The sequence below is a fragment of the Benincasa hispida genome, chromosome 6 (genome assembly GCF_027475165.1).
Source record: "Benincasa hispida cultivar pf3 chromosome 6, pf3_genome.v1.1, whole genome shotgun sequence".
Lineage (NCBI taxonomy): Eukaryota > Viridiplantae > Streptophyta > Magnoliopsida > Cucurbitales > Cucurbitaceae > Benincasa > Benincasa hispida.
In genome coordinates this window covers 38,230,981-38,253,140 of record NC_143483.1, presented here as the reverse complement: position 1 = coordinate 38,253,140, position 22,160 = coordinate 38,230,981, and the positions used below count along the sequence as shown (strand labels likewise).

At 31.4% G+C, this 22,160-nt stretch overlaps 1 protein-coding gene and 1 pseudogene across 5 annotated transcripts; both read left to right on the top strand.

Moving 5' to 3' along the window:
• Window positions 1–1,422: 1,422 nt before the first annotated feature.
• Window positions 1,423–12,489, top strand: LOC120079325 (SET domain-containing protein). 4 transcript variants are annotated; one of them, XM_039033484.2, is made up of 12 exons: window positions 1,423–1,578; window positions 2,175–2,264; window positions 3,338–3,466; window positions 3,755–4,052; window positions 4,216–4,334; window positions 7,801–7,933; window positions 10,252–10,328; window positions 10,602–10,799; window positions 11,095–11,284; window positions 11,399–11,571; window positions 11,921–12,012; window positions 12,089–12,489. In XM_039033484.2, exons 1-12 carry the CDS (start codon window positions 1,561–1,563, stop codon window positions 12,237–12,239), a joined length of 1,668 nt encoding a protein of 555 aa, XP_038889412.1. In that variant the 5' UTR covers window positions 1,423–1,560; the 3' UTR covers window positions 12,240–12,489. The 4 variants fall into 4 exon arrangements, with proteins under 4 accessions (XP_038889412.1, XP_038889411.1, XP_090170613.1 ...); XM_039033483.2 differs by having other exon boundaries at window positions 11,915–12,012; XM_090314487.1 differs by having other exon boundaries at window positions 1,469–1,578; window positions 3,732–4,052; window positions 11,915–12,012.
• Window positions 12,490–19,091: 6,602 nt separating this feature from the next.
• On the top strand, window positions 19,092–21,605 carry LOC120080557 (uncharacterized; annotated as a pseudogene). The gene is made up of 4 exons (XR_016529964.1): window positions 19,092–19,525; window positions 20,025–20,139; window positions 20,396–21,034; window positions 21,391–21,605. The product of XR_016529964.1 is annotated as an uncharacterized LOC120080557 (transcript).
• The last annotated feature ends 555 nt before the right edge of the window (window positions 21,606–22,160 follow it).

Here is a 22,160-nt window from a genome sequence, read left to right as displayed (position 1 = left end):
AATAAACCTTACCCCCATTGTCTTAATACACACTCCACAAAACACTAAGCCTACTCGACCATTTTAAATTGAGACCTAAACAATCCTAGAGAGCAAAAGAGAGAGTAAAAGAAAACAAATAACAAATTTATGACAAATATCTTTTAAGGGCTTCATACAACCATAATCTATAGGATCAAAAAAATGTAGGTAAGTTACAAGATTTGCACAATTCAAAAATCGTAACTGATAATCTCTATTATATTAAAAAGGACCATGTAGGGAGAATCTTTACATGCCCCTTTTGCCCTTACATTTTTCATACATTTTCATATTGCTCTTTGTCGAGTGGTTGTGACTTTTCTTGTGTAGGCATCCGTTTGAAAGATAAGTAGAGGTTATATTTTTAAAAAACAAAGGCTTGGATCGAATAGATGCAATTGATGTTGACATGATGCGACTTTTCGAGATAGAATGCAATAGATGCCAATTAGATGCATCTTTAGTTTGGAGGTGGTTACATGTGCATTGATTATTCCGATGGATATGTGAGATGTATCGGTAAAAAAAAAAAAACAAAATAAAAACTTGCAATTACATTCTTAAAAAAAAAATAATTCTATGAGATCCAAAGTTCAGAGAAAATACAAAAAAAAAGAAAAAGAAAATAAATTAGAGGATTAAACTGAATGAAAGTAGTAATTAATACGATGAAACAATGTATTCTTTCATGTGACCTCACTGTAGATGTATAATAACATTCGTATGAAAATTATTGCATTATATATATTACAATACTGGAATATGAACATATTAATTCAGTAATTTACTAGAACAATTTTTTTCTCTTTGTATTAGATATAATTTTTTTTTATAAAAAAAGACGATAATATGAGAACATTAAATAAAAGTTGTTACATATTCTAACTATCAAAAGTTGATGATAACTTAAATAAAATTATATAATATTTATTTATTATATGCTAAAAAATCACTAATTAAAAAAATAATTAGAACAACAAGATTTCACGTGCATTGCACGTGTTTCTTGACTAGTAGCTATAATTGGAGGATTAACGAGAGAGATTAACAAAGATAATTAACCTGGAGTTATAGACATCTAATTAGAATATTAAAATATAATTTTGAATATGAATTTTAACTTTTTAAAGATTAGGGTCAAATTAAAATCAATATTAAATTATAAAATTTGTTTGGAAGAAAGTTTCGATTTTTATCCATACGGTTTGATAAAATTCTTGTAAATAGCCCATTTTATAGTGATTATTTATGAAGGTTTTATTATCAAATTACACAGACTAAATTATAATGATAAAATTAAGGACTAAATTATAATTTTTCCTCAAGATAGGGGTCAATTTTGCAATTTAAAAAGAAAAAAATCACATTGATTAAGTGCATTATGTAGAAGTGAAATTAAAATATATCACACTAGTATAAATTTTCCCATGAAATGCGTAGAGCTTTAAATAAGCTGCTTCTACAAACTCTGCCGCTCAAATTCCACTCTCTCCCTCACTTCCTTCTTCAACTTCTTCATTCCAATTCTGCTGCGTTGCAATGGAAATTGGCAATCAGGTAAACAACTCTTCTACTGCTTTTAAACTCTTTCTTTCCTTCTCTTTTCTTGCAATTTACTTATACTTTCCCATGTTTTCATTTCAATTTACTTAATACTTTCCCATGTTTTCTTGCAATTCTTGTTCCTTGCTGTTCTTGTTTGTTTGGATTCTTGGGTGATATCTCCTGTTATAGTTACTTCTTTTTTGTTTGGTGGAGTTTTGCTATCTTATAATTTAGTGCGGGAATGGTGGTTTCTTGGGAATTTTCGAAATGAAAAATCTCTTCGTTGGTTAAATGGATTGGTCTTGTTTTCTCTGTTTGATTCCTATTTCAGTTCATCGTTTTATTTTTGTCCCTTACCTTTGCTTCTTTTCTGATTGTCGTTTCTTGTTTCGGGGTTGGAGGGCGGATTGGATGTTAAATTGTTATGGGTGACCACTTAATCGTGGCCATTTTTTAATTTTTACCAAAGAATCGGAGTGGGAAAATCTTGCAAAGTCATGGAGCTCTATTCTAATGTTTCTATGATTTTATAAATTAATTAGTTCAATATGAGCTTAGCCCAGCAGTTAACGTATCTCTATTTTGTTGCATTTGCTTTTGTGTTGCAGCCTTCCTCATCTGATGAAGTAAGAGATATCGACGACTGCTTAATATTTCTTGCATTGGACCAAAACGACCATTTTTTTGACAAAAAGAAGGTGAAATATGAATAGCCACATTTTGCTTTTGTACACTGCTAACTTGATCAGGAGAGTGCAGAAAGTGAGCGTCCCTATGAAATTTTGAGCAAAATCTGAATGAGCAAAGAGCACAGACTTAGGAAGCTACTACCTTTATTAACTGAAAATTTAAGTTTATCTTTTTTCCCCATTCATTGACTTCCTAACTTTTCGAGTGATAATTAATGATAAGATTGACACATTCACGTGAATGATGAATATGATTATAATTTGTGCTCTCAGGTTAAGCAATAATAAAGAAGAAGCTAGCACTTACATCAAACATTTGATTTTAACCAAAATCCTTTACTAGTCGCAATATTATTATTGTTATTTTGTAGCAAGAAACGGGGACATCTACAAAAGAAGTATGATGCATAAAAAAAGGAAGTGATACGAACATCAATATATGAACCTTTACATTAAACCATAATTAAGACGATAATTAAGAATGAAAGGAAGTGATACGAACAGATGTCCATATTTATTACTAGACTATCCCTCCAAGTTTTAATGATCAAAAGTGGCATGTTCCCAAACTCTTTGCCTTAGACCTCTACTAACTAAAACTCATGCTGATATTCAACTGAACTCTATGATGGATCATTTTCATTATCTTTGTCTTTTAATTATTTGCACTTAACCCTTTCTATCTAGATTTCCCATGTAATTGCATAACTTTGAAAGCGTAAATAATATTTTTTCCTAATTGAATATTCTTGTATCCTGCTTTAATCTCACAAATTGGGTTATAAGACTTGGAGATGCCAAAACCATTCATGAAATGTTCCCACAAAAAGGAAGTGCAAGGAAATGTCCCACATGGTTTTCCATCGCCATTTATATTTTCTAACATAAATACAATTAACAATCAACGTAGGAAGTTTATTCTATGCAATCGAACTTTGTACATCATTTATCTCATTGCATATATTTCTTTGAGAATCTATGTATTTTGATCTATTGGACACCATTTAGTTTGTAGACACAGTATAATACTCTAGCATACGGTTGAGTTTACTATTCCTTATCATTTCTTACATTTTCTGTAGAAATTATTAGAAAGACAGGGTTTCAAGTCTGAGAATCGCATTTACTTGAAGTGCTCGATGTGTCCTGAAGAAGTAGATACGGTTCTGAAAGAATTAGTACAAATTGCAAGAATTATTCACTTAAATGAGGTAACCTGAGGAATTTCTCTAGATCAATGTTATCTTGTCTTTGTCTGGAAATATTTAAGTTACTGCTATTCAGGAGTGCTGGATATCTTGGATTACATTGGATAGAGTGCTTAGTAATTTTTGTACTTGATTGTGCCTAATTAAGATTCATTTGCATTCTAGTTTTGTCTTTATGTTGGTGAAAGAAGAGAGGAAGCAAGCAGTATTTATTTTTATTCTTGTCTGAAATCATCTACTATATGTATTGATAAAAGGTTATTGGTAGCTACTCTAACAATTGAGGTGCAGCCTGAAATGTATTTTGGAGAAAATGACGAACGGACACCAGTAGATTTCTACAGCCCTAGGAACGAAGTGGAGGCCTTCAATACAATAATTTCTCTTGTTGACATCTCTCTCTCTAGTTGTAAGCCTGTCCAATTTCACGTCCTGCAAAATTTACGGAAGGCAGTTATTCGCATGATCCATGAGTACGGAAATGTATACAGTATGGATGCTAAACCTTCGGAGGACAGCTGTACAAAAGAAAACTGTTTGTTACAGTGGGGGGAAAGCAATGGTGTTAGGACAAGCTTGAAGATAGCTTGTAAGTCTTCACCATCACTGTTTCTTGGCAATATTCGTATAATCCAGTTCTATAGATGCTTGATTTCAAATTACTGTATAATTAGAAGTTTGTAGCATTGGAGGTGCACCGAAGTTTCACAATACCAAACAATTGTAATTTGCATGCTTTATTCTTCATGTAGATGTTGAAGGTGCTGGTAGAGGGACCATAGCCACAGAAGATTTAGAAGTTGGTGACACTGTATTGGAGATCCCTCTAGCTATTATTATTTCTGAGGAACTTGTGCAGAAAAGCACCATGGTAAATTCATTGCTAAGAAGCTGTTGTAGTTGCTAATCTTAAAATTTGAATTGTCTAGAACTTTCCTGACAGCAAAATAGGATTGAAAGAATTGTAATCGTTCTTTATGTCTTATGCATTCCATATTAATTCTTTAACATACAGATGCTATATTTCAGTTCCCTCTCTCATCTTTAACAATGCTCTGTTCCTTTTGTAAGTACATGCTTATATCTAGAGTTAGAGTTAAAGTTGGTTGGAAGAATATTTAGGGATCTTACATTTTTAAGAATCTTTGATCATTTAATGAAACTAAGGAGAGAACTTTTCTCTCCGCCAGTTGAGGTGCATTTACTGCTTTGTTCCCTCTAAGCGTGCATGCTTTAGAAATTGATAATGGCTTTAAGTGATCTGGACGAAGTTGCACCAGTTCTGTGCAAAAAACTTTTCTATCTGGGTATCTGTTGCAGTTGGGACTGGTGTTTCCTCACATCACACTAGATGGCATTCGTATAACCAGCCATGCAAAATTGTATTCAAGTTGGTTGCTTTTTGTTGATGCAACTGCTAGTTAATTCCTTTGGGGAGGCTGGTGAGATTAGAGCCTGGGCTGAGGCCTATAGATGAGATTTCCAGATAGACCATTTCATTCGAATACATTATGTTGAATTTCTGAGTCTTCTCTACATATAAACATGGAATCAAAAATTCAGAAATTTAACATGGTATTAGAGCCATATCTCTGAATTATCTTCATAGGTTTCACGTTCGAAACCCTAACAAAGAAAAACTGAGCATCGAAATTTCAAACAACATACCAATTTGTTTGAAGTTGTGCATCAGAAAAACCACCATCCATAACGTGATTATTTTCTCAAGTTCCCTTCAAAATATTTGGTTGTACAGTCTTCGTTCAAGATCATCGACCTAATAGGAGTAAATTAGATCCTAAGGCAATCAAATGCATCTTTCTCGATTATGCTCCAAGCTAAAAAAGGATACAAATGCTATTCACCAACCACTAAAAGATTTTATACCTCCATGGATGTAACTTTCTATGAAACTCAACCTTATTTTCAAAAGCAAGGCACCATTGAACCTTCCACTCTCCTTGAAAACGAAATTCTTCTTGAAAACGAAGGTACCCCAAAAACAGATTTCATTGAAGAGAGTGCTCCATTTCTACATGAAACTGATGTTTCCAATCAAAACTCACTTAAATGTAAGAAAGATCATATAGTCTATACTCGAAGGAAAAACACCCTTGGACATGAACCAATCAGTCAAAACCCAACCGAAATGCAGGAAAATTTTGTATCCAACTCCACAACGGAAACACTCACTGAAGACATTGATCTTCATCTTCCCATTGCAAAACAGAAAGGGGTAAGAACTTATACAATGCATCCCATTCAAAACTACCTGTCCTACAAATGTCTCTCTCCCAAGTTCAAAGCATTCACAACTACACTATCCAAAATACACATTCCGAACAATGTCTATGAAGCCCTCAAAGACATCAATTGGAAGCAAGCGGTATCAGACGAAATAAAGGCCTTGGAAAAGAACAACATATGGGAAATAACAGACCTACCTCCAGGGAAGAAAACAGTAGGATGCAAATGGATCTTCACCATCAAATACAAAGCTAATGGAGAAATAGATAGGTTTAAAGCTAGACTGGTCGCCAAAGGGTTCACCCAGTCTTACGGCATTGACTACCAAGAAACATTTGCCCCGGTAACAAAATTAAATACTATCCGCGTCCTTTTTTCCTTAGCAGTGAATAATGATGGGATACACTTCACCAATTAGATATAAAAATGTGTTCCTTAATGGAGACTTAGAAGAAGAAGTGTATATGGATATACCTACCGGTATAAAATCAACTACAACCATGAATAAGGTATGCAAATTCAAAAAATCCCTTTATGGCTTAAAACAATCCCCTAGGGCTTGGTTTGAAAATTTTTCAAAAGTGGTAAAGAAAAACAGGTACTCGCAATGTCAATCTAACCATACCCTTTTCATCAAACATCCTTGCAAGGGTAAAATAGCAATTATCATTGTCTATGTAGATGACATTATCCTTACAGAAGATCATGAAAAAGAAATAAGAAATCTAAAGCTATTCTTAGCTAAGGAATTTGAAGTAAAAGACTTAGGCAACCTTAAATATTTCCTAGGGATGGAAATGGCCCGCTTAAAGACAGGTTTGAGCATTTCTCAAAGAAAATATGTCCTTGGCCTTTTAAAGGAAATAGGTATGCTTGGATGTAAGCCCGCTAATACTCCCATTGACACAAATCATCACATAATCAAAGAAAACATAACGGTTAACAAAGATTAGTATCAAAGACTAGTTGCAAAATTGATTTACCTAACTCATACTAGACCTGGTATCTGTTTTGCAATTAGCTTTGTAAGTCAATTTATGAACAGTCCAACAGAAGAAAATATGCAAGCTGCTTACAGAATACTCAGGTACTTGAAAGGAACACCAGGAGAAGGATTATACTTCAAGAAATCTAGGAAAAGAAACATTGAAATCTTCACAGATGCCGATTGAGCAAGCTAAAAAATAGACAGAAGATCAACTACCAGATTTTGTACCTTTGTTTGGGGAAACTTAGTCACTTGGCGAAGCAAGAAACAATCAGTAGTATCCAGGAGTAGTGCCGAAGTTGAACTAAGAGCGCTAGCTCAAGGAATCTGTGAAGGAATGTGGCTCAAAAGCATCCTATCTGAACTTAAAATCAAATTAGAAGAACTGATGGAGGTACACTGTGATAATCAAGCTACTATAAGCATTGCCAAAGACCCGGTCCATCATGATCGCATAAAACATGTGGATATTGATCGACACTTTATCAAGGAGAAAATTGAAAACAAAAGTATCTCACTCAACTACATATCTACCAAGAGGCAAATTGCTGACATTCTTACAAAAGCCCTATTCAAGAACATGTTTGAAGTCTTAAAACCAAGCTGGACTTAATCAACATATACAGTCCAACTTGAGGGGAAATGTTGGATATGGAAAGTCTTCTCCTTCCCCTTACCCATTTAGAATGTTATTTCTTGCAATTAGTATTTATTCTTTTTTGTATTATTCTTTCCTTATTTCCATTCTTTTTACCATTAAGTGCCGTTGCCATATTTGGCAATTATTGTTGTATATATGAGGGATACACTCCCTTGTAAAGTGTGTGAAAGAAAATTGAGAAAATTCAGAAATCCAACACATTATTTCACCCCACTTCTCTTTAGATGGTCTTTTGGATATGTAATCACATTGAGTAGTCAGACTATGGTAGTTAGAAGTGCTATTTGAAGTGAATGGCTATAGTACAGATTTCGATAGGGTGATTGTTATTATTATTTTATATATTTTGAATTTGTAGCTTTAATGTAGTGATAAAGAAGTTTGTAATGAATGATGACTAAGAGAAGATAGATCCATCATGACTTTATGCTTCAATTTCAGTATCCCATATTATCGAAGGTTGAAGGCATGCTACCTGAGACAATGATGTTGTTATGGAGTATGAAGGAGAAGCACATCGCCGATTCCAAATTCAAGGTCTACTTTGATACACTACCAGAAGCGTTTAAAACTGGTATTACTATTACCTTCAGACCGTTCTCACTGATTTCTTGCATGTCCATTGTGTTCAGCACGAGATTTGGGTGCACACTTATCAAATGGTTGATTTTCCTTTTTGTAGACTTTTCAGTTAGCAACTTAGCAGTTAGCACCGATGGTCTTTTTACGTCTATTGACATACCAGACCATGCATGCATAAATTCTTTTTTATCCTTATGTATGAATAAGGAAATAACTTGCCTCCTTTTCTTTGGGAGGGAAACATAATTTCAATAATGTTATGAAGTTTAAAAAGGCTAGTGGGGTTGCAAAAAATCCGTTCCAATTGGAGCACAAATATCACAAAGAGAATGATTACAAAAGAAAAAAGAAATCTTAGCTTGAACCAAGTGACTGCTGTGTGCAAAATAAGGTTAAATGAGTGTAGTTCCTCTCTCTTCGATTAAAAGTTCTACTGTTCCTCTCAAGCCAAGTGGTTCAAAAGGAGCTTCTAGTGAAGTTCAACTATAGAGATTTTGACTTCTTTTTCTAGGGGTGAACCACCAGAATACTGCATAGGTTGATCGCAATTTTATTGAGACTCACAGGAAACAGAAGCGAAATGGTAGCTTGGAGAAATACGATCTTGAGATTCACAGTCCAATTTGAAAAGGGAGCATGCATCTGGGGAGAGAGCAAGCAAAGGATATCTTCTTTGCATATTATCCATAGTATCCATTATTGCCCATGACCACCTCCCGTAGGAAGTTTACTTTTTTGGGAAATTTTCCTTTCCAGAAAACTTTGGTAAGATCATGGTGGATGGAAGGATTTTTGGTGGCCAAAAAGTGGTGGAGAATCAACATGGGAAGGAATTCGTTGGGTCGAGAGTCCACTTCAGAGAGTCTAGTTGGGGCTTAAATCATAAGCCATCAGTGTTGCTGATCAGAAAGAGCCAATCTCCATACTAATCATTGTTCAATATATCCTTGATGATAGGTAGCAGGAGCTCGTGTTGCTGTCCCAGAGGATGGGTCCTGTTATTCATCTTTGGAAGATAAATCTTAAGGTTTGCAAATCTTCCCAAAATTTATTACCAAAATCAGTTTCCATAATCTTGAAGAAGCCAATGGAAAAGATGAGAACTTTGGAGGATGGTCATTGCTCAGTCACACATCTGAAAATGTTGGCAGCAGATTGGGTGATGGAATTACCAACATCGATGCAAAGTAGCTCGGGTTTGTTCCAATTAACATTGGGAGTAGAGGAAGCTTAAAACATTCTGATGTCTAGGAGGAGAATTGTAAATTTCTCAATGGAAAAGAAAGACAATAGGATGGTGCCTGTTTCTGGACCTCTTTGGAGGAGCCTGCTAAGAGAATCCATTACCAAGTGAAAGTAGTGCATCGTAAGAAGACATTGTTTCCTTCCCTCTCTATATAGGAGATGTGAGATTTATCAGCTTATTATGGGATATGTGTAAATACAGAATTTTCGGAAGGGAAGAAAGGCTAGCTCTTTCTCACGCCCTCAAATACTCACGGTTAGTTTTCAATGGAGGAAAAAGTGCTTTATGGTTGAATAGAAAAAATTTCCATTGAATTTTTCAGGAAACCAGGAAATTTCAAGTGAGACTCTAGAACTAGTGAAGCAGAGTTGGGAGTATCATATGGAAAATAATAGATATTGAGATCAACCCCAAGAAAGATAATGATATTGGAAAGAACAATAGCTCAGGAAAATAATAGATATTGAGATCAACCCCAAGAAAGATAATGATATTGGAAAGAACGATAGCTCAGATACGAAGGAAGAGAGTTATGTATTTAAGACTTTATGCTGTTTTGCTCTATGAACTATGAACTTTGATTTTGAATGTATTTTGAATTGGGATATGGTGAATGCGCCAAGGTTGTGTCAACCTAGTTGAAATAACCGAGTGTGTCCACTGACCCTCTGCTTGCTAAGAACTCTGATTTCTGTCATTGTAATTTGAGCAATAGTCTCTTTTCATTATATTAATGAAAAATTTTGTTCCAAAAAAAAACAAAGGAAGAATCATGGGATATTTTACCTAAAAAATAGTTCCATCTTGAATGTTTAATGGTGGGGTTGCTTTTCATAATAATTGAGGTGCATACTTTTCACCTCACATGTTCTAGCCCCTTCCTTTGTAATTAGTTTTATCATTTTTACAGTCTGACTTCTGAGCACTAAAGCAGGAAATGACAAAAACTATAATTTGTTAAATCACCTAAACCCTAAATGTGTTCTGAAATGTGCATGAAGTTTTTTTTTTTATTATTATTATTATTTATTTTCCTGGTCTAATATTTTACAAAAAGTTCACAGGATTAAGCTTTGGAGTTGGCGCAATGAAGACTTTGGACGGAACCCTACTTTTTGATGAGCTAATGCAAGCAAAACAGGTTCAGCTCTCACAAATATTCTCGGTCATTATTTATTTGCTTTAACCACCTCCAGTGGCAAAGCATAGTTTCCATTCATTACAGAGTTGACAAGTAATCTCACTACATTTTCCTCATTATATTTTCTGGGGTTTTATGGAAGTTTGGATAGATGCATTAGACATTAATATAAATAAAGTGACAAGATGAAATCATTTCTCGTCTGGTCTGAGTTGTGGATATTATAATTCGATATACTACTTCGATTTTTATGTAATGTTAACTTCTTTGCAGCACTTACGAGAACAATACGATGAGTTGTTTCCTGTATTGTGTAACAACCATCCTGATGTCTTCTCAGAGGAGTTCTACTCATGGGAGCAGTTTTTATGGGCTTGTGAACTTTGGTATTCAAATAGCTTGAAAATCATGTTCTCTGATGGAATACTCAGAACCTGCTTGGTTCCAATTGCAGGTTTTCTCAACCACTCGGTATGTGTAACTAGTTTATTGTTAAAAAATCTCCGTTATTTGTTTGGTATCTATTGTTACTTCCTACCCCAAATTGATTTTCTCGTCTTTATACTTATTTGCCTCAAGTTAATCGCTTGCGAATTTTACCGTCCTGCTGACCATAGATTCATGTTTCTTCGAACAATTTTTCATCATTAAACTTGGATGGCATTCTGGTTTCATATTTCTTGTTTGTTTCATGTTTCTAATATATTATTTTGAATTTGAGTTCACATTTTTCTTTGCTTCATTGTTATTTGGTTCTTTGGGACAGTTGCATCCGCACATACTACACTATGGCAAAGTTGATTCGGGTACAAATTCCTTGAAATTCCATCTATCAAGACCATGCCGTGCAGGGGAAGAATGCTACCTTAGTTATGGGAATTACTCTGGTTCTCATCTAGTTACTTTCTATGGCTTTTTACCTGAAGGAGACAATGTAAATGATGTCATTCCATTAGGTATTTTCTAGTTCTGTCCATTAAACATTTGAATGGTGCTTCCTTTTACTTTAATACGTAATTTATTCTTATCTTTCTTATATTAGTATTGCCATTGTTTATTTGTGAGTGCAGACATTGACTTCGGTGATGATGATAGCAATAACACCACGTCCAACTGGAGTACTCATATGGTGAGGGGAACTTGGTTGTCAAAGAACCAAAATATATTCCATTATGGTCTGCCCTCACCATTATTAGAGTGTTTCCGGAAAGCTCTGTTCCCTGGATTACTCACCAACCGTAAGGTAATTTTCCTCTTTTTCCCCTCCTAAACGTTTGTAATAGTCATCAAATTCGGAAAAAAAGAAAAAGTAGAGACCTAGTTGGATAACTATTTGGTTTTTGAATATTGAGCTTATAAATGCTACTTTCACCAATAGGTTTCTTTGTTTTGTTATCCACTTATTTAAAAAACGAAGCCAAGTTTTGAAAACTAAAAAAAGTAGTTTTTGTTTTTAGAATTGGACTAAAATTGAAATCGTGTTATCATCTGGACCCTTTAAATATTACAAATACCTTTATGCTTTTTATAGGATTTAGAATCTTTTTTATGTTGGTTATTATTACTTGTTTATCTTAAATCCATAGCTACAGGGAAGCTTGGAAAATGAAATGGAAGTTCTCAATGAACTCCTCTCAATCTTTTCTGGGATGATGGAAAATCTTGAGGATGAGGATGAAGACAGGTAATGAAGTGTAAATGCAACTTCATTGAATCAACACTTTTGCATGGAATAAACTTGAATGTTTTGGTATTTATAGGACAAGTACAGAATGGGATATAAAGTTAGCCCTGAACTACAAAGATCTACAGAGGAAGATAGTTTCCTCATGTCTGACTTCATGTCATGCTGGTCGCAAGACGGTAGAATTTGCATTATACGATTGCATGGAAGAGGACACTCGAGGCTAAAAACAAGATCCTTCAGTTATATGCCCGTTTCCAGTAAGCCATTTTTTTAGATTTTATCATAAAGGAGAATGCTAACCCTGTAAAAGTAGATAAATAAGGTGTTTGTGTCAAAATTAGGCCAAAAGGTGGATGATTTAGAAGTGATTGACTGATCTGATAATGTTGTGAGCTTTTTTTACTTGGCCATGTATGAATATTAAACAATTAGAAATTCTTGAGCTTATAAGAATACAATTTTGATTGAGGCTGATTTCAACTGTTTCCTTTCTATGAAGATTCTGAACCACCACACACTAAAAGGGCAAACTAGAGATGCTTTATGCTTTGCTTTTGTTGGATGTTTCAATCATTTTGGGTATGAATAGTGATGCTTAATGCTTTACTTTTGATTGTGGTCCATGTCATTTGCACCTAATAAACCCCATAAAAGCTTTTGGGATTGGTTGTGGATGCTATAATTTTATTGGTTCTTAATTTCAGGGCAGTTCTCTTCTCCATCTCAAGCCTTTTGAGATACTGAATAAAATAAACAAACTTTCAATGTATGAGAATGCTTCTCCAAAAATCGCTTACATAATCTAGTTCGTTTTGGATGGTTGGTCAAGAGGCGGTTGACCTCTCGATCAAAGGTATATACATTAACCACTTGACTCAAATATGTCATCAGTCAAAATATCAAAGTTTTGACGTGTACTTTAATTAACTTAGTGCAAAAAAAAAAAAAGTGTTTTATTACGGTTCGATTAGTTAATTCTCTTACTTGACAAGAGTTCTATCTCATTTAAGAAAAAATTGTCAATAGTCTTAAATTCTATTTTCTAAATACTTTACAAGAGTTCTTATTCGATCGTAGTTTTTCTTCATTCAATTATATCAAAATTTTGACACAGTATCCACATTTGTCAATAGCCATTTAATTTGATAGTCAAAGAAACTTTAATAATTATGATCCAAATAAAACTTAAATTATCAAAAAAAAATGTAAAGTAGTTAGGTAGATAAGAAAATATTTGTTTAATTAAGAAAAATAGTTTTTTAAAAAAAGTATTAACTAATTTGAGATCAACGCTTAACATGAGGACAACCTTCATTATATATCAATCATAATGTTAAATTAATCTATAAGTTACATTGAAACAAATATTCCTTCTCAAAGTCAAGTGGTTTCCCTACTCATAAAGTTGTGATTATATTATATTATATTATATTTTATATATATATATATATATATATTCCCAACTCCACCAACTAACCTTTCTTTGCAACCAATGTGGCAATTATAGATAATGAGTTGAATACTGACCAATGAATACCAACCATTAGTTTTCCAATTTATTTGTCTTTTTTAATAAAGAATTTTTGAATAAATATCTCATTAGTCTCTAAAATGCGATCAAGTAGTATTATGAAAAGATAAATTTGGAAACAAGAAATTAGCCATTTTGTTTTTTGTTTTAGTTTTTAAAAAATTAAGGTTATATCATCTATATTTTTTTATCATGATTTGTATCTTTTTCAATTATAATGATTGAATTCTTAGTCAAATTCCAAAAACAAAACGACTTTTCAAAGCTTCTTTTTTAGTTTTCAAAATTTGGCTTGATTTTTTAAATTATTGGTGAAAAGTAGATAACAAATGATGAAGCTTGAAGGTGGAAGTAGTGTCTATAGGCTTAATTTTCAAAAACAAAAACAAAAAACAAAATAGTTACCAAATGAAGCCTAAATGAACAATATAGTCGTATTCTTCATTTTTAATATTTTCAAATATGTATTTGGTAGAATTTTTTTTGAAAATTAAGCCTATTTCATCCACATTTCTTACCATGATTTGCATTTTTCTTTAAGTACAATAGTTGAATTTTTGGCCAAATTTCAAAAATAAAAACAACTTTTTGAAAGCTATTTTTTTAGTTCTCAAAAGTTTTAGTTTTTTAAACCATTGGTGAAAAGTAGATAACAAAAAAAAGAGATTTATTGGTGAAAGTAGTGTTTATAGGCTTAATTTAAAAAAAAAAATTAAATAAAATGATTATCCAACGAAACTTTAAATTTTCAAATTGAATCTTAAAAATATTAATTAATTGATTAACATAGTTTATCACACAAATTTTGTATACTTATTATTATATATTATTATATAATCTATGATGCAATACAGATAAGAACGTTAATTCAAAATTTATATATAAATCCACGCATCTTTCGGGGAAAAAAAATTGGTCTCTTAGAATATAGTTTCTATTTGGTTCCAACGTTTTAAAATATTACATAATTAGTCTTTAAGTTTGAATTTTGATTTCAATTTAGTCCTTAACTTTTAATTTTGGTTTCAATTTAGTCTATAAGTTTCATAATGTTATAATTTTACTCTTGAGATTTGACTTTTGTTTTAATTTGGTTCCTAGATTTTAAGATTTTACATTTTTAATCTCATTTTTTCATTAAATATTTGCTTTCAATCATTGACGTCAAGGTCTATAAATTGATTTAAAATCATTATTAAGTGAAATTTTAAAATTTTATATAAAAGTGATGAAAAATAGTAAAATTTAATTAGTTATAATTCAAATTACTTTAAATTTATTAACCTATGTTAACATTTCTTTATGAAAAATGAATGTTTAGTGAAAAGTTATGGTTAAAAATGTAAATCTTGAAATTAGGGACCAAATTGAAACGGAATTCAAATGTCAAGTAAAATTATGATATTTTGAAACTTAGGGACAAAATTGAAACCAAACTCAAAACATATAAGAATTAAATGTGTAATATTTTAAAACCTATAGACCAAATAGAAATTAAACCCAAAACTTAGGTACCAAAAAGGTAATTTTCCCAAAAAAAGAAAATATTACTAAACATATATTCATAAGATTCATTTGTTTCAAGGGTGTTGGTCCACCAACTTCACAAATTATTCAACTTCATCAATTTCAATGGCCTTTACCATTGAAATCTACACTTATTGAGGAACTTCATTTTCATATCTTTCTCTCTCACTCTCCTTCCAACGTATCTAATGCCGTCATCGACCATCACCATCTCACTTCGATAACAATATAATCATTGTCAATGATAGGCTTCAAAGATCACCTCCTGCAACCAATTTCAGTGGCAACTACCTTTGGCGAACACATACCACATCCTGCATTCAATTTCGATGACTACCTCCACCTCCAAACTCTGACAATTACCTCTAATGACTAACTTTGATGATCACCACTAACGATCAACTTTAACAACAACCACTATCGGTGGTTACAGTCACATCAATCCAATAACAATATTAACCGTGCACATGCCTAAAATTTCATTCTTTTTATTTAAAAAAATATATATTTTTTCCTTCGACCTAATAGACAATTTTTAAAATTTGAAAGTTAACACTTTGAGTATAGATAGGATATATGAATGAAAGTATATGAGAAGTGATAGCTAGTACTTATACATTAAAATTGTAACTTAATTTTGGATGATTCAATCACAAGAATTTAAAATTAGTGGTGAATAAAAAAAGTTGACAGAGTGGCACTTCAAATTGCCAGCTCAACAAACCTGTCCCATTCATCTCCTCTCCTGTTGCCGACGCTGTCTATATTTATCACACATGCAATCTTAGAAACTCTCCTATTTTTCTATCCAATCATTCATTCCCACGTCATCAATTGCTCATTAATTAATCTTATTTTGATTACGTGGCAAGTATTCGCTGTCACCCCGTCCAATTATGTTGTGCACGAGAAGCAGCTGATAATTTTCATATTTTCCGCTGGAAAATCTTAATCTGTTTTTAATGTTTAATTTTCCAGAATTTTGTATTATTTTTAATCATGAGATTGTTGTATTTATTTTTCTTTAGTTATTGGAAATTTAATACTTTAATTTTAGCTTTTTTCTTTTCTAAACATATTTTAAAGTTAGAATATTAGTTTGATCTAAGTTGTTTGAATATCATTCCATTTTAATTTGCATAATGATAATAATTATTTCTTTAACATTTTTGTTTAAGAGACCCTGACACTACGATTTTAGAATCTATAAATAGATGATCGATAGAGAATAATTATTTTTTTTATAAAGAATTAATTATCTATAAATTAACGACATAGAATGCCTTTATGGTTAGAAATTCATGATTTTGAAGGATTTCAATTTATAATTAATTTCAATTGAATTCCGTTGTTTGGTATTGTAGAAAATAGAACGATTTTAAAATTCAAAATGATTTCAAATCCTATTTTATTTTAAAAATTTTCTTGACTAAAATACTCGAATTTTGCAGGATTTCATAGGATCTGAAAGTTAATTACTTAATTAACATTGTCAAACTTTAATTTTCAATTAACAAATCATAGTTAAAATCTATATTATTAAATTCTAAACTTTCTTTTCTTTTTCTGTTACAATTCAAACATAAAATTCTAAGGTCTCGTATTGTAACCATTTTATTTTTTATTTTTGTTTTTGAAAATTAAGCCTATATCATCTATATTTGCAAATACAATGGTTGAACTCTTAGTAAAATTCCAAAAACAAAAACAACTTTTTGAAAGCTATTTTTTTTAGTTCTCAAAATTTGGCTTAGTTTTTTAAACCGTCGATAAAAAATAGATAACAAAACAATAAATTTAGGAGTAGAAATATTGTCCATTTAATTTTTAAAAACAAAAAATAAAATGGTTGCTAAATGAGACCTAAATATATTCATTTCAAATCTTTCTCGTTCCAAATAAATTAATTAATTTAAAATCATTTTTTAAATTTCAAATCATATAATTTAAAAATCATTTCTTACACTTTTTTGAATCCAATTAGAAGGTTAAGATTTATCAAATATACGAGTACTAAATTATTTGGATATTTGTAACTATAGGATATAACAAATTTCAAAATAGAAAGGCTGAAATAAGATTTTTAACCTATTTTAACTCATAAATTTCACCTCATAAAATTTAGTCTCTCCCTTCCATATTTGATTAATCTTTTATTTTTTGGACCAAAAGTCTTAGTAATTCAACATTTTCACTATTATTACATAAGATCCCTAATAATCAATGTAACATTTTTTTAAAATAGTCTATATATAACATTCATTGTTCATATTCATCATATAAATGATCAAAAGTCATGTGATGAAATTTCAATTAAACCATTTAAAAAAAAAATATCACGAGAATTAAAATAACTTTGTATCTAAACGGTTGAACTATATTCAAATTGGTAACTAGATTGAGTTTAGTGATTTTAATATAATGAGTAAATATATATTTTAATTCTTAATGTGAGTTTTTTTTTTAACCAATTTTATTCCTTCTTCTACAATTTTCTAGTCATGTTTGTATGTATGCATGTATTATAATTTTTTTTCCTACTGAAAATAGTAATTTTTATGAGTTCGCCAAAATCGTCTACTGTGAAGTGAACGTCTGATATACCTTATTAGTTATTATTTTATTTCGAATTTTTGGTTTTTGAAAATTAACTTATAAAGGATACTTCTATTCATAAGTTTCTACTATTTGGTTTTTGAAAAAAATGAGAATTTCAAATCCTCCCACTCTCATCCCATATGCATATTCACATAAATATAATTTAAATGGTTAGGACAGATATTATCGACCAGTAAGTTAAATGTCGAATCCTCCACCCCACACACAATTGACGATATATATATATATACACAAACATTTTTGATCTCAATATCACACACCAATAACATATATTTAGAGGAAAATGAAGTTTTTTCAGTACACCAATTATATGAGAATAGGGAAATTGAACCTTCAATTTCAAGTGAGAGATTACTTACTAATTACCACTAAACTAAATCCACTCGATCAAAAAAAAAAAAAATGAAAGTTGATTCTACAATAAAAATAATATTAACAATTGTTATTATGTTAAAATACTATTGGTCACTATATTTTGAAACTTGTTGAAATTTGTTTTTGTATCTTCAACAAATTTTAAACTTAATTTTATGGCTAGTTTATTGTTGATTTTGATTTTTTTTTATTATATTTTAACATTTCTACTATACATTTTAGAACCATAATCACATATTTTATTTTGAAAAGTTATTATTGTTGTTATTATTATTTAAATTCGTTTTTAGTAAAAATTAGGAAAATTATCTTTTTGGTCCTTAGATTTTGAGTATAGTTTCCATTTGATCTATAGATTTCAAAATGTTAGACATTTATTCTTTTTAAGTTTTTAGTTTGATTTCAATTTAGTCCCTAAATTTTAAAATATTACAATTTCACAATTGAGATTTAAACTTTATTTCAATTTGATCCCTAAATTGCAAGATTTATACTTTTAATCTTGATTTTTCGTTACATACTTACTCTCAACTATTAGTGTTAATTTTTATTAATTAATTTAAAATAAGTATAATTAACTAATTTTCACTATTTCATCACTATTAAAATTAAATTTAAAATTTCACTTTATAATTACTTTAAATTAATTTAGAAAAATTAATGCCAATAACTAAAAGAAAGTATTTAATAAAATATAAAAGTTAAAAGTATTAATCAAGAAGCTTAAAAAATAAATTGAAACAAAATTCAAATCTCAATGATAGAAATGTAACATTTTGAAACCTAATGTTACATCGAAACCAAATCTAAAATTTAAAGAGTGAATGTATAACCTTTTGGAATTCAAGTACCAAATGAAAACTAAACAAAAAAAAAAAATATAGTGGCAAAAATGTATTTTCCCCCTAAAAAATTACCTTGCTCACCTAAATCTAAGTGTTATTAAAAAACATATTAAAACTTTAAAATTATACTCTTAAGGCATAGTGGATATTGGAGTCAAATGTTATTTTAACATTTTTCTGATTATTAATTAGTATTTATTTACAAATTTTGAGTCTCTTTCTCTTAATTATTAGCTTGTAGAAGGAAAGGTGGGGAATTGTGCAAGAAAGAATCAACACAACAACAGAGACAGCTCCATCTCTGTCTCATGTCTGTGTGAAGCTTTGCCTCCTCGTATTCATCTCTGTTCTTGCTTCTCTCAAGCACCCAATACACCAAATTACTCAACAATCAAACCCTTTTACCTCCCCATTTCTACCATCGAATCAACATTTCATTTTCCCATTTTGATGAACTTTGATTTTGAACCCCTGTTCTTCCTTCTTTCATAATCTCTCCTCTGTTTTTTTCCACCCCCTTTTTTCCCACAATGCTAGTTGCAAATAGTTTCGATTTGTGGAAGAAGGATGGGTTCTTTTCTGCCGCCGAGCAGGTCCAAGAATCTGCCGATACGTACGTTTTTTTTTTTTTTTACTATTTCTTTGATTTGGGTTTTACCCTTTTTGTTTCTCTCCATGTTTGATTGAGTTTTATTTCGATTTGTTGTAGAATTGATTGGGTTCTTTTCTGGGTTAGTTTTATTTGAGTCTGTAACGATCGGTTTATGGGTGTTTTGAGTTCTTAATGTTAGTTTCTTATTCTTCTCTCTTCGTATTTTTTCTTTTCAAGAGACTTAAGATTATGTTTTATGTTTTTGTTGGATGAGTTTAGTGATGTTTCGAGAACATAATTTAAGAAGCTTATGTTCTGTGTTTTATTTTCTATTTGCTGCATTTGGAAAGCTGCTCTGAATTCTAGAAGTTTATATGCTTAATGGGGTTTAAAGGGATTCAACTGCTTTCTTCATTTGTTGACTATTTCCTAGGCCATTAAACTTTAGCTAGTCAAAGATTTTTCTATTGTATTGCCTCTTTCTCCTATATTGATTCTTCTATTGGTTTTTTTGTTTCAGAATGGAGTTTGCATATAGAACATGGATAAGAGAGAAAAGAGAAGGGATAAGTCCCGATGATTTGGATGAACTCCGTCGGGAGGTTCAAATGGCTCTTGGCACAGCCAAATGGCAGGTAGGATACTGAATTGAACAAAAAAAAAAAAAAATGCATTTGTTCTATTTCTTAATGCCATGAAAATTTCAGATATACTTTCGAAAATCTAATGGAGTGCCAAGTAAGATTTTTAGATGATAGATGTATAACTAGAATGATAACAATGAGGCTTGTTTGATAGTCAAACCATATTTCTACATTGATTTATTTGAAACTAGATCTCTATTTTTTTATAAATCACAATGACGAGTGTTGTTTTTCTGTTGACATTTAGCTGGAAGAATTTACGAAAGCTGTTAGAGTTAGCTATCGCTCCAGAAATGAAGAACATTTGTTGGAAAGACATGGACTATTTATTGCAGCCATTGGAAATCAAATTTCCCATGTTGAAGCTGCTTTAAGAAAATCTTATGACAAAGAGGGCAAGCAGCCACTTCGATGGGTAAATCTAAATGAGGAAGAATGCGATGATTTGGCTACATTTCTCTCTGGCATATCGCAAGTTCCACAAAGTGCAAAAACTGAATCATCTGTGTGTAGGTCTTCAGCAAAAAATTCTATATATGAGAATCATGAACGAGTAGTGGCAGATATGAAACTTACTTCTACCTGTAGCTCAAGTAATTCTTCTAAAATGAAGGGTACTGAATATGCCAATGCTGTAGACATAGACTCACAGAAAGTCAAAGATTTGGAAGTGAAAGAAAGTTTTAGAAGAGTAGATGATGCACTATGCAAAATGGATAGATCAACAAAGGCAAGGAGAGCAAGTCCACCAACTGCTCCTGACCTGCAAATTGTAATTGTGGATGAAAATCAAGAGAGAAAACAGTCTATTACAAGTCTAGAAGTTTCAAGAAAAGGAAAATCAGGATCAGTCTTCTGGAAACGCGGATGTGGAAATTTTTCTCAGGTGAGCATTGCAGGGAACTGCTTCATTCTGTCAGACTTGGTTTAGTTTGTTTGTTAGTTTTCTATTTTCTTGTCTGATAGGAAACAAAAGTTTTAGTAGTTTTTTGGCTGTTATCTTATAATGTACCTGATGTAGCTATAATTTCTTATTGCAATGGAAAAAAAGTTATCCATACTATTGTATGAAATAATGAGGCATGAATCCATGTTCAATCATTTTTTTGTTATGTATAGAATACAATCTATTCCCATTCCAAACATTCATTTGAACATGAAACAAAGTATATTTTGTTATGTGTAATTGTGCCATTATGGGCTCCTAATGTAATGTAACTGTAACTGTACATTTTCTCTCAGCTCTTTGGTAGGGTTCAGCAGCGACAGATATACAGACCCTGGCATCTTCAGCTTACATGTTCTGTTCAATTTACTCTTGCATTGATGTTGACTATATTCTTGATCGGTGAGTTTCTAATTTTTCTCAAGGTTGTGCAGCATTCGAGTTTTAGAATTTTACGAAATTTGGATTTAATTTGAAGCATGCTATTTATGTGTAGAGAATCTTTACTCCAAGAAATTACATGGTTTTAGATATACTTTCTTTCTGATTAATTGAAAAGGTTCGGGGAGATCTTATTGTCTAATGCTTGACTAACCCTCTTATATTGGAAATGATATGAGACTTTCAGAATATTGATTCATAATTCGTTAGTCTCATCACTGGCAGTCAAACGTTTTTTTAGACAACTTCAAATTTAATTAATCAAAAGAGTCTAATACTCAAAGATACAAGCTCCTAGATGAGTGAAACAAAAAGAAAAGCTGAATACAAAGCAAAAGAAAGATAGAAACTGATCACAAAGGAAATATGAAAGCATTTCAATTCAAATTAATAACCTTTAGAGAGAAATTGCAAAACGATGAGATAGAGAACACCTGCTTGAGATGAACTGATTCAAAACGGTCTGACCACGAATGTCATTTATCCTAATTAATCCTCTTATTTCTTTCCAACCATAATTAAAAAAATCAATGCACTTCTGAGGTCAAAAGAGCCATTACTCAAAATGGTCTTATTTAGTTCCAGCCATACTCACGAACTATTAGCATAGATTCAATTTTCAAGG